Source organism: Phycodurus eques, chromosome 5, assembly GCF_024500275.1.
Source record: "Phycodurus eques isolate BA_2022a chromosome 5, UOR_Pequ_1.1, whole genome shotgun sequence".
NCBI lineage: Eukaryota > Metazoa > Chordata > Actinopteri > Syngnathiformes > Syngnathidae > Phycodurus > Phycodurus eques.
The window spans coordinates 24,264,765-24,278,271 of record NC_084529.1 but is presented as its reverse complement, the minus strand read 5'-3'; the positions used below and the strand labels follow the sequence as shown (position 1 = coordinate 24,278,271).

At 40.4% G+C, this 13,507-nt stretch overlaps 1 protein-coding gene across 1 annotated transcript in view; it reads right to left on the bottom strand.

The window, feature by feature from the left end:
- Nucleotides 1-13,507, bottom strand: part of igf1ra (insulin-like growth factor 1a receptor) — a 130,464-nt gene that overhangs the window by 108,327 nt on the left and 8,630 nt on the right. Inside the window, exon 2 of the mRNA XM_061678275.1 lies at nt 3,970-4,536. Within this exon, the coding sequence (XP_061534259.1) occupies nt 3,970-4,536 (567 nt within the window). The remainder of the gene's footprint in view (nt 1-3,969; nt 4,537-13,507) is intronic.

The window sequence follows — 13,507 nt, the reverse complement described above, 5'->3', positions numbered from 1 at the left end:
TTTGATCAACAATTACTACAGTCTAATTTTTATTTCAGCGACTTTGTTGTTTTTTACACTAATCTTATTTTAACCTGCACAACTTTTGGTTGTTTTAAGGTTGTTCTAGTTTTATATGCGCAACTTTTTCGGTTGTTTTACAGATGTTTTATTTTTATCCGTGCAACCTGGGGTGTTTTACGGTTATTCTATTTTTACCTGTGCAACTTTTAGCATGTTTACGCGAAACTTATTTAAACTTGCACAACTTTTAGGGGTTTTACAGTCGTCTTATTTGAACGTGCATGCCTTGGAGGTTTTAATGGTTGTCTTATTTTAACCTGCACAATTTTTGGAGTTTTTACGGTTCTCTTATTTTTAGCAGTACAACTTTTGAGGGTTTTACATTAGTCTTATTTTAACCCGCGCGACTTTAGTTTTCTTACAGCTGTTTTATTTTTGTCCATGCAACTTTTGGAGTTTTTAAGGTAGTCTTATTTGAGATTTTTACTTTAGTTTTATTTTTACCTGCAGAACTTGTTGCATTTTCCCAACAAATTTATTTTAACATTAACAGCATTTAGGTTTTTCTCAGTTGGAGGCAGCAGAGGAGCGACTTGAGTCTCCTCCGAGTTCTCACTTTGGCAAGAGCTTATTGTCAAGCTAGTATACTTGACATTTGTCTGACATTTCCCCCCTCGGAGGCTCTTTTCATGCGGTCCGTCAGTCACAGCCTGTCCACACATCACTCCCACTCAGGTCCATCGCCCCGATAGAGCATTAACCCGCATTATTGTGTCCACCATCATTTGGCAAAGTGTTGTGTTGTCTGGTCAGTGGACAAACATGTGGCAAGCAGACTTGCACAGTTACTCTGTGAAGAAGCTGTGGAAGGCCTATAGGTTACAGCAGTGTCCTAGGCAGACAACAGGCCTCCTCACTTCATGGAGTGTAATTAAAGAGGAAACTGGGCCATATTGACGAGGAAAACCGCCACATGCCCTTGAAGGAAGGAAGAGCTGCACTGGAGAAAAATAAGCCAATAATGTTGGGGCGTGCATGCGTGCGCAGGAAAGACAAGGTCGTTACATTAAGTCTTTAAAAGCAGCCACCACAAGGAATTTTCAGTTGTTTTTCCCCCTACATTTGTGACATGAAATTCACTTTACAGGGGATATATTATGGGGTATTGACTATTGAATAGCTTGTTCACATAGCTTGTTCAAATTTTCTGGAGTGCGTGCCTACCGATTTCCCTAAATGTACCTGTGAGTGACTCTGTCTGAATTATGTCAGATTGTGATGTAACAGTGGTGTTAACTTACATGATACCACCCCACACTCAGTTTCTCCTCAGCCATGACTTGACAACTAGGCTTGGTGAAGATCCACCCATTTCAAATAACAGGCGAACAACATGGAAACTCTATCGTGTCAAAGCCAATAACAAAAAGCAGAGATGCTTGTTGGATGCACAGACCAGCTTCCGATCAGCGGCGCATACTTGATTGTTCAATGAGGTTGTCAATGTGGTGTATCCACTTCAAGTGTGATTCGGCGGCTTTGTGATGAAGTTCTGTCTCCATGAGTGAAAATGCAGTTGATGTTTTTCTTGTCTTTATTTCACAGTTTGCACTCATTTTTCATGACTCGGGACTCACCAAGTTGCCACCCCCTAGTCGTCATGGTAACAAAAGCTGTTCTCGTGTTGGCAAACCCTGTAGCAGGTGAGCAGTGGTTCATTTGCGTAAGTACCGCCGCCTAAAAACTGACTGATTTCAGCCAGGCTTGAAAAATATTTATCCTTTACAAACGTAAAGTGTGCTATGATACTTAATCCTTGGAATATTTTGACATTTAAGACACTGGAAACAGTTTTAAATTGCAAAAAAAAAGAAAAAGAAAATGCATAATATGGGAATGTGGGATGAATGTCAGCTCCGGCCTTCCTGTGTGAAGTCGGGCTCATTGAAGACTTTAAAATTGTCTTTTAATTGGTTGTTTGGCTATATGTGACCTGTAATTGGCTGGTGATCAATCCAGGATGTACTCAACATCTCACCCAAATTCAGCTGGGATAGGGTCCGGCTCACTCGCAACTCTAATGAGGACAAGCGGTATAGAAAATGGATGGGTATGATAGGTCTCCTTCAAGGTACATTTCCAACTTATTATTAAAGACACATAATACAGCTCTGTTGTTGCTATGGTCATTGTTCAAGCTGCAGTCCGTCCTATGACTGCTTCTTATTTTCCCACAGTGTCCCTCCCTCAAGTCTTTATCGACAGCCTTGAGACTTCAAGGGCCCTCAAGATGAATGCATTTAGCCTGACCTCGGCCTGGGCCTCTGAGAACTGCTTCAAAACATCCTCCTGCATGACGGAACAACAGAGAGTTTCACAATATAATAGCACAGATGTACCTCCCGCACGGAAGAAACCGACAGGACGCCAAGGTCACGTCAACTCAAGAGCACCAATAACAAGATGTTAGGAGTTTGTAAATATGGGAAACATTGAACAACATTTATTTTCAAGCAGCATAAAACTTTGAATTTTATCGCTGATGTTTTATAGGTCAAAAGCTGCATGCGGATCAGCCACCCACATTCACAAATCAACTGAATGCACCATAAAGTCCATCAGGAAACACGGGAGAAGTCACTAGGGAAAGGATGCGAGCTTGAGTTCCACTATCTGTTCTGAGGGCTGCATGGAGGAAAGGACGGGAGTAGTTCTTTGAGACTCGCGACCGACCATGGGAGCAGTAAGCAGGTCTCCAAAAGAAACGACTCAGAAACATTCTTCCCATGGACAAAGGAGCTGAAGGTAAAGACCGAATTTGGAGGGCGAAAAAAACAAAAAAACAAATCGAGATTAATTTATTTAGTAGGCTATATCTTGATGTTAGATATCAAGACTTCTTCCACCAAACTCCTTGGTGATTGGAAATGTCTTTGGGATGATTCCAAATGGACAAATACTGTTTGCGTATAAAGGCTTTTGAAACTAAATTAAAGGACCCCTGACAGAAACCCATCCTTGGCCCCTTTATGGTGCAACAAAAAAAGTGTGTGACCCTCCCCGTACGCTTGAATAATCATTCCTGACCCTGACCTCTAGAAGACAATGTTGCAAACAGCGCATGGGTGGCCAAAGGAAGCAAGTCGAGGAAGGGAAACACAATATGCTTAGAAGAAAGGACTCCAAAACAACATCAGCCAATCAAATACTTGAAATGATTGTCTAACTTTGACGCCATCCTCCACCCAGATTAAATGTAGCATCGCCCATTTGTCGCAGATACCCGCTTCTGCATGGGGCCCATTTGGAAGAATTCTCTCGAAGGATTCCCCTGAGCCCCTCCCTAACATACAAATGTCTTGGTAACTTTCCTTGACACCAATTAATGCTTTTCCATTAGCCAGAGCTTTGCATATTAGGGCCTTAAAGAAAGAGCACAAAACCGCAATGAAAGCAGCGAATAGTTTTTTTTTCTGACATATGATTGAGGATCCACAGAGTAAAACATGAATAGTTGAATTTGTGAAAAGTGAACCATAATTACAGTAGGTGGGGGTTCTCCAAGTCATATGACCCTCCTCTACACATGGCCCGACCACTGGACCAGAGTTAAAACAGGGATGACCCTCCCTGGGATACTTCAATATATACCCCCTTTCATAAATCGTAAAAAGGAAGAAAAAAAGTCTCTAAGGCAAATATTTAACTGACAAGGTCCAGACAGGTAAACTAGCTGTTTTCTTGGCAGAGCAGCGGAGGCCTCTCTAATACCTGCGGCTCTATACCGCTGCACTCCATAAATAGTTGGATCCAATGGAACGAGGAGTACCTATAATGAACAGAGCGGAGATGTTTGCACTGGCTCGGCGAGGACAGAAATGAAGGGAAAACACGGCGCAGCTCGGAGGGATTTGTCCACTGCTGTTCGCTGTGATTCGAAGAACAAAAACCAGTAATAGCGCTTACCTTTCTGGCATCGGTTGGAGGTCCAGCAGCGGTACTCCTGTTTGTTATTGAAGGTTGTCTGCTGACACAACGGGTTGTCCTCCATGATGCCCGGACAGACGTTGTCGCACTCCTTGGCCTTCTTATTCCCACTCACAATGTTGTTGAACTCGGCATCCATGATGAGAGACCAGTCCACCGAGTCCAAGTAGCACAGCTCGGGGTTCTTCTCGATCCGGATGGCCCCGCGGGTGACGTTCCTCAGGTTGTACAGGCCAATGTCCTTCAGGCTGGTCATCTCATAGATCACCAGGGCGTAGTTGTAGAAGAGGTTGCGTCCGCGGATGACACTCAGGTTGGGGAACAGCGTGCTCAGGCTGTCCAGGCCCGGCACGCGGAACAGCAGCAAGTAGTCGGTGATGACGGTCAGCTTGGGGAAGCTGAGTGAGCGGAACACCTCCTGGTTCTTGGTCTTGCTGTTGTTGGTCTTGATGAGGAGGATCTGCAGGTAGCCCTCCACCACCGTGCAGTTCTCCAGGCGCTTGAACTCACTGATGTCGTTCCGGATGTCGATGCTGGGACCGCAGACTGCAAAACAGCGGAGGAAGGCGTGTCAACGAAACAATGATGGACAAATGTCAGCAGAAAGGGAATACAGTGCCTTGACTTAGGACTTTATTTCATTTCAGACTTAGGACTTTATTTCATTCTGCGACCAAGCTCGTAAACTCAATTATCTCCATGAAAACAAATTGAAATGCGATTAATCATTTCCAGCCCCCCCCCCCAAAAAAATAAAGCACTATATTGTATAAACACAAAACATAATAAAAGAGAATGTAAAAAAAGATTTTTTTATCACGTTTAATTACTGTATGTATTGTAATATTCATGTATTGGATGTGTACAGTCCGGTTGGGTGGTTAACCTCCGTATGTGCATCTGGGCATGAGTTGTGGCCTACAGCAGCCCCTTGTGAGTGTTTTCATTTTCTATTTGTGAGTCTGACCCTCTGTCCTGTTAAATAAACGGCTGAAAGTGAAATGGAGACTGTGGCTCTCCTTGCCCACATACGAGGGCCTTACATTACCCTAATTGCTATTTTTTTTCTCACAGTGTATCTAAAGCTTGCTCGTACCTCTTTTTTGGCTCCTAACACGAAGGCTTATAACTCGAAAAACCCGTAACTCAAGGTACAACTGTAATGTTATCGATTCACTAATTCACCTATTTGCCTTTTCTAAGGCTTTTCTGAGTAGTGGTAGTAGTTGTACAGTGTCAAAGAAGTACAGTGGACCCCCTCTATTCGGAAAGATAAGGACTGAACCCAACTGCGAATAGTGAAACTCTGCGAATAATTGACGCTCATTATTATTTTTTTTCTTCCACCAAAAAAACGTGAATAATCAGAGAATCGGGGGAAAAAGTACCACAAATATAAGATGGGCTTTCCATGAATAACTGGGGATACTGTAGGTTCCCTCAAAAAAAAAAAAAAAAACCCATGAATAGGTGAATAGGCATGTGCTTGTATATGCAAATTTTGAGTGCATATTTCAAAAATAAAATCATCTGTAAAACATTTATTTTTAAGGGTAATCTTGTAAAATGAGTTTTGAATTACATTAAAGCATTTTGAGCATCACAACTTGTGCTATGAAAATAGGTAAGTCTAAGCATTTTTAGAGTGGGGCATCAATTATTGTATCAATCCTAAATTCGACTATCATAATTTTTAATCTGAATAATCTTCTGGGAGCGTATAATCCCGTTAGTTTAGACTGCCGGTGTCAAACTCAAGGCCCAAGAGCCAGTTCTGCCCCCACCACATCATTTTAGTGGACTACTAAGGCAAATAAAGTGTTTACTTCATGTTTCATTTCTAAATGGCTTTGCTCTTTTCATTTTGGCATTAAAATCTGGACTGAAATTGCAGTTTTTCTTCACTTCACACAACCAAGCATTTTTTGTTTCCAGCATTGTTGGATGCATAGATTATCGATTATTTGTAAATTAGCAACTCGACCTCACTCACTATTCAAGTGTCTGGGTTTATGCCTAGTACACACATCAGGACTTTTCAAATCTTAAAAGGTTTTTTATCTGTGACAAACCCCACATATGAAAATAAGAAATTCTGGAGTTAACAGTTTTGGTTGTATTGGGTGTGGTGTGCTCCGATAATATCAACACAGAACACCGCACACAAAGATTATTTTCCAGCGTCGATCTTGAAATCTCACGTGATCACACGTGATCTTACGATACCGAAGCAGAAAAAGAAACACTTCCTTTGCGCTGATGATGCCCGAACATTCCCAAAGGTTACTGGACCCGGAGTCTTCTAAAATGGCAATGTCCCCAAAAAAACGACTTGCTTTGGAAAATATTTTTTTGCCATCTGGGGAAAAAGCAAAATCAGGTAAGACATGCTTATTTTTTTTATTTATGATCCTTTCTTTTTATTGAGTGATGGTACTTCTTGATTGGCTACATTCTGTTCCACATCACTATTGTTGGCGTCATGACTCTGGAAAAGTCGACTCTCCCTCACACACATGAAGACTTTTGGTCATAAATATTGAACACGTTCATTATTTAAGATTGTCACCACAGACCTGTTTCGGACCCTAAAATCAAGACGAATCCACTCTTAACACACATTCGACCTGAGGACAATCTTATAGGATAATCTTATAAAACGTAAGATTGCATGCTGTTTGACCTGCTTGGTCGGGAAGGGGCAAAATCGGCACAAAAACAGGCTGGTTGTCTTTATGTGTGTACCGGGCCTTGGGCACAGCTCAGGTGAGGAGTGGCTGATTTGCATGACACGGGACTGCGCCCTCAAAACTTTAGCATGAGGCAAAGGGTGGTATGCTGCAGTTGTTGATCCTTGGGGTGTTTTGACAAAAGCATGCCACATGCATGCTATTATGACACCTGCAAACTGTTTTCAATTGTGAAAAAAACATCACAGGTTTCCTTTAAAATTAGCAACAGGTAATTTGTTGGCTATGGCATCACCTATACTAAATAAATTGATTTCCTCTCAGTAAAACTATTCCAAAATTCATCCATCCATCCATTTTCTGAGCCGCTTCTCCTCACTAGGGTTGCGGGCGTGCTGGAGCCTATCCCAGCAGTCATCAGGCAGGAGGCGGGGTACACCCTGAACTGGTTGCCAGCCAATCGCAGGGCACATAGAAACAAACAACCATTCGCACTCACAGTCACACCTACGGGCAATTTAGAGTCTCCAATTGATGCATGTTTTTGGGATGTTGGAGGAAACCGGAGTGCCTGGAGAAAACCCACGCAGGCACGGGGAGAACATGCAAACTCCACACAGACGGGGCCGGGGATTGAACCCGGGTCCTCAGAACTGTGAGGCTGACGCTCGAACCAGTCGTCCACCGTGCCGGGACTTCCAAAATTCAGACAAATGGAAATTACTTTTTAGATCTGTATTCAAGAAGCTCGCAGTCAGCGTGATAAAGTGAAGCTGTTATTGACGTGTTAAACATGTCGATGCACTCTCAGCATTGTGTAGTAGTAACATTGCGGAAGTCAGGTAGACCTCACTCGCTCGTCGTCACTTGACCGTGTACCTGTTGTTGTCCCACAAACACAAGCACACACAAAGACGTTAACAATAAAGGCGCCATTCATTATGGATGCCATGTGACTCTCCCTTTCGTTGGCCCTATCGATTACGACACATGGGAATTAACGTTGGACTGTTTTCTCATAACTTAATGGGCGCTCAAAAGAAAAAAAATAATTTATATAGTTTTTCCCGTCCCACAGCTTTAAACGCATTTAGATTGATCAAAAACCACTTCAACTTATTAAAACACTTTTTGTACAGTATATCTACATTAAAATGACAAAAGCTTAAAGAACAAGACATCAGCTATGCTATTTGCATTGCATTGAATGCTTTTTAATTTATTTATTTTTATTCAATTAATTCAATTTAGATTTTTAAAAAATTCGGGGGGTGGGAACCCTCATTTGCTATTTTCTGTGATGTAAAATTAACAGTAATTATAATCTACATAATATGTCCATCCCGGTTTGCCACCGTTCTACAATTGGGATTTAAAGAAAATCAAGCAATATTAACAGCATTTTCAAAAGCAATTGAACCATTGAGCGCCCGAGGGCGCTCAATGGTTCACATCGAAGGTCGGCACTCAAAAAGCGACGACGCATGAGCTCCTTGCTTAAACCTGTTATGTTCTTACATAGGCTTAACTGCTGAACAGTTTAACAGCGTGTGTGTCCCAGGAGTGCGGCTAGACTTGACCGAGCTATCAAGTCAAAACCCAGAGCGTCAACATAAACATAACATCCGTTATTGACACGCAAATATGCTTGAATGAGCTGAATTAAATTGCGAGAATGATGACACCACTACCATACAAAGCAAATGGAGTGGGATTTGCTCGCTGCAATCAAACTTGAGGCCTCGGGCTCCACTTCTTTTGTTTCCTTTACAGTTTTCCGGGTAGGAGAAAGGGAGGGAGAAGGGGATGGAGCCTCTCACACAAAGCCTAATTTGTTTGTTCGGAAAGCGAAAGTCTCACCCCCACTTCCTGATTTGGCCATTATTATTACAATCGAGGTTGGTGTAGCAGTCTGGAGGGGCTGGAAAGGCTGCACTGGGCAGTGGTGGGTCGTCAGGGCTAGTGAGGCCTTCTCTGCTGGCCTAAATATTATCAGAAGCACTGACCAACATCAACAAAACTATACATACTATAATAAAGATCCAATATAAAATTCTAATTTGTTCCATTAAATTGTATTCATTTATTATATTATAGTATATTGGTAGAAGGATGATGAGGATGGAGCTGCCAGGCAAGAGAGCTAGAGGAAGATCAAAGAGAAGGTTGATGGATGTGGTGAGGGAAGACATGAGGGCAGTTGGTGTTTGAGAGGAGAATGCAGGAGATCGGCTTACATGGAAAAGGATGACGCGGTGTGGCGACCCCTAAAGGGGCAAGCCGAAAGGAAAAGAAGTATTTAACCCAACCTCAAAGCTAATGATAAAATTGCATCTATGATGCAGCGCCTTAACCTGTTAAGCAAAGGATTTAACAAACTGTGTAGCAACACGTAGACAGAGACTATAACAGGACTCACAGTCATGAAAGGCCATTCAACTGATGTCGTGTGACAAAAACTGTTTAACTCTTTTTCATTCTATTTAATTCTGTCATTACTCTATGCTTTTATAAAGTACAATATTATGGAGTGCTTTTTTCCCCTCATTAAAATACACATTACAAAATGGGTTTTTGTTTTTTGGAGGGGATGACTGGAACAGATTAATTGCATTTCGCTTCATTTCAATGGGAAAGATGATTTGAGATATGCATATTTTGAGTTACGAGTGAGGTCACGGAACACATTTAGCTTGGATGTCAAGCCACTACTGTACTGGCAAAGGGACTATTTCAACCAATCAGATTTTAAATGTTCCCCACAATAACATCAGAATAAAATAGCTACAAGAGAGAAAACACTATAGTACCAAAATGAAAACACAACTTGTGAAAAAAGTTGCAATGTTATGAGAAAGTCCTAATGTTAATGAGAAAAAAAGCGGTAATAATATACTGTAGGTCAGTTTTCTATTGAGATGAAATAGAATCCTAAAAGGAAAGGATGAAGAAGAAGAATGGAAGTAAAAGCCATCTCCCTCTTTCCCTCCCCCCTCTCTCCTAATTAGGCAGGTTAACCACCAAGGAATTCCAATCATTTCCTTGAAACAGGGATGGAGGAGGCCGAAACTTAAACCGGCAGGTAGAATCGCTTTTTTTCCCCCCTATGCTTATAGAAAAATGCAAATAACAATGACATTATTTAAAATAGGTTTTGTGCTATTTTCCCTTCTAATACCAACAAGCTTTGAAACAGTTTATATATATATATATATATATATATATATATATATATATATATAATAACAGCTCTGAAAGAAACACTTACCCTTTTTGGTATTTTGACAATTTTTTATTTTTCTGCTAATGGATGTTTATGAGATACGATTTTAGTGCATTCCATGACCACTCTCGTATCTCAAATCATATTTCCCTGTTGATATTGATAGAAATGCAGTTAATTCGTTCCAGCCTCCCCCCAAAAGAACACTTTTGTACTGTGTGTTTAATAAGGACACTAGCATTGTAACGTTGCCCTTAAAAACAAAGTAATTACAATTAAATAGAATACAAAGTATTAAACAGTTTGTGCATCATGATGAATTTATTACAGCTCCTTCTGACTTATGACTTGACCACCAGGGGCAGTGTAATACAGTCATGCAGACACAAACAAAGAGTTTCAAAACTTTGAGTGATTCAGTAAGCTGCAGTAATAATGTTAGTTGTTTTTTTGCAGAGGATAAAGAATATAGTTTTGGTATTGTCTGTGTACACGTGTTGCTACACCATGTGTTTAAATATCTATTGCTTATTGTGGTGTAACATTGCCACGTAGCTGCTCTTAGTTAGTCCGTCCATGCCGTTTCTTGTTATGTGTGAGCATTAAGCTAGAGGAATTTAAGGCAATGTTATGTGGTTGTTTAAAATACACAACCTGCAATTCTCTTTGTTTTATGTTGCCTTTGCTTTGTTTTTTTGAGTGAGTTTTGTTGATGCTGTTAAAATGTTAAATGATGCTGTTGTTGTTAAGGGAGTTGAGTTCATTGCAGTCATACAACGCTCATATTCATGCAAGTCAAAGCAAAAAGATCGGCTGAACGACAGCTTGTATTTAGAAAAACCCGTGGGGTCGCTCGTATCTCAAGGCACCACTGTATTTGGGAGTTATTTTTATCAGTAGTTTATACAATAAAACTAAAATGTTCATTTTATTCAAACATATACTTATAAATAGCAAAGCTGAGAAACTGATAACTTTGGCGTGGTTTAATTTTTTTTTCCCAGTGCTGTATACAGTATGTGAAAATTATGCCTACATACGTATATTATAATATGTATTTCGAATTGCACTTCTTGATAGAAAATCTATCCTGGGTAATGGTGAAGGGGTAGGATTTAAATAAGTTTTAACTTCTTTCGACTCCTTTTCAAAGACATCAATACACGTTTCCAGGAAGGAATATTTAAATTGTACATTTTTCTTTTTTTTTTGCTTGCTCAAAATAAAAACTTTTAAAATCAATCAATCAAAGCTCCACAATAAAATTGATATTTCTCGTTTTTTTGAAGATCATGTACAAATAAGTGCTTCCTTTCTGAGAAATGTCACTTTTGTCAAGACATATGTAAAAAAACAACCCTGAATAAATTAACATTTTAAATGAGCCGTCAAAATGGATAGCATCATTGGTCGACGGTCACACCGCACTTGCTCAGCATGAAGGGTCCGTGTGGCAGCAGGCAAGGATCCCAATGTGTGCTTACTGACGTCACCGCTCTCAAATAGAATTTTTTTTTATTCAAGGACACATACACAATGAATGGGAAAGCCGGCGGCAAGTGCAGTGTGAAAAAGCCTTAACTCTGCAGAACCTCCACCTTTATCACAGTCAATATCAAAAAGTGATAAAGTTACTGGAAAATTTAAAATCAATGAAGCGCCCATCCCACACGCTCACTGATTGACATACACAGGAAGAAATGTAATGCTTCTCGTCTCTATTTGCGCTTCACACCGCTGAGTAAACAGACCTATCTTGTTGGAGTAATGGGATCTGTCTGCTCATGTTTATGATTGATAAACCTTGACCCCACACCCGCCACAGCCCCTCCTACAAGCTCCGTGTGTCCCTCACAAACTCAAACATAGCCCTCTTTTGCAAGCCTGCATGTAAATTAAAAGCAAGCTTAATGGCCACCTAATCTGATTTGAATTGGGTAAACAGGGGGCTATTTTTAAACTAAATTAGTATCCCTTACAGTGGGCGACGTCGTCAGTGTCAAATATAGACTTCGGGACAGCGAATGTAATTTTGCACTATTTGTCATCACTCCGCTGACACCGAGCATTCTGGGAAAACACATAATTGCATCCTTCGCCGGGTATGCAGCTGTAAAGTGGAACGAGATTAGGAAGGACATTCTTCTCTCGTGCAGTGTTAAGCTCAAGGACAGTCGTTTGTTTTCGGGCATCGATCAAGTCAAGGTGCAAGTCTGCAGCAGCAACTTTGTAGTGCATTGATTCTTTTTTTTCTAACTGAAAATGCATTTAATAAAATAACACTCGGTTGCGAGAGGACAAATAACAACAAACAAATAGCAAATATATGCGTAACAAAACTTGTTAATCGACAAAAAAGGCATAATGTATCATGAGAAATCACTTCTGAGAGTAAAACAGTAATCTTAAATGAGAATGATCGATGAGAATTCTGACGGAAAAAAAGTAATAAAATCATACGGTAAAGTTGTATTGGTTTTGAAAAAATCTTCTTTTCCCATTGAAATCCCATTAATCCGTTGCAGTTTTCCCTCCCAAAAAGTTTTTTAAAAAGGAAAATAACAATCTATAATGTTTTACTTTATCAAAACATATTGTAATAACATAATTAAATATAATTTAAAGAATTAAACAGTTTGTGCATCATGATGAATTCATTGTGGCTCTTTTTTGTGTGTGTGCGACTTGATCAACAGGGACCAGTGTAATACATTCATGCTGACAAACGAAGAAGCGTTTCACAACTACTGTGACTCAGTTTGTTGCAGTATTATTAGTCATCTTTTCCCGTGACTGCTATATTGTTTGTCTACATGCATTGATGGATCGTTTGTGTACAAATATGCATTGTTTAAAGCATTATAACACTGCCACATAGATGCTGTCCGTTAGCCCATCCATGGCGTTTCCCGTCAGCATTAAGCTATTCAAACCAAAAAATGACAGCTTGTATCTCCAAAAACGTGTAAATTGACAGAGGTGGGTAGTAACGCGCTACATTTACTCCGTTACATTTATTCAAGTAACATTTTCCATCAACTGCACTTGTCAGAGAACTTTACATGCACCGTACATTTAACTTTTACTTGAATATTTATGTGAAGAAGGATCGATACTTTTAGTCCGTTACAATGATCAACACGCCATTCGTTACTTTTATTGATTCATTCTTGCGTGTGCGCGTCTATTTTTAGACTCCATCTTCGACTTCTGCATAGGGTGCCCGTTGCGCCAATCAAACGGGATCACTAATGTCATTTGACTCCAATTCACCAATCAGACGACACAAGGCAGTCACATGACCGCACAATAGCCTTCGCGAGCCAATCAAAATGACTCATTTTTGGAGAAAAAAACAGCCGCGTGACTGTTTATTTTACAGACTCCAAAAAACAACAGCTTTATCGTGCAGCTCTTAAATTGTGACTGCCCAAACTTGGATATTCCAGCCCACTTCTAACTTGAGAAAACACCTTGCGGTAAGTTGCAGATGTTTCTATTGTTGCTTTGGCAGTGGATATGGCAAAAGTAGCACTATCCCTATGGTGTCGCACGCGCACACACAATCACTTAGTCCCAAAAACATGCATGGTAGGTTGATTGA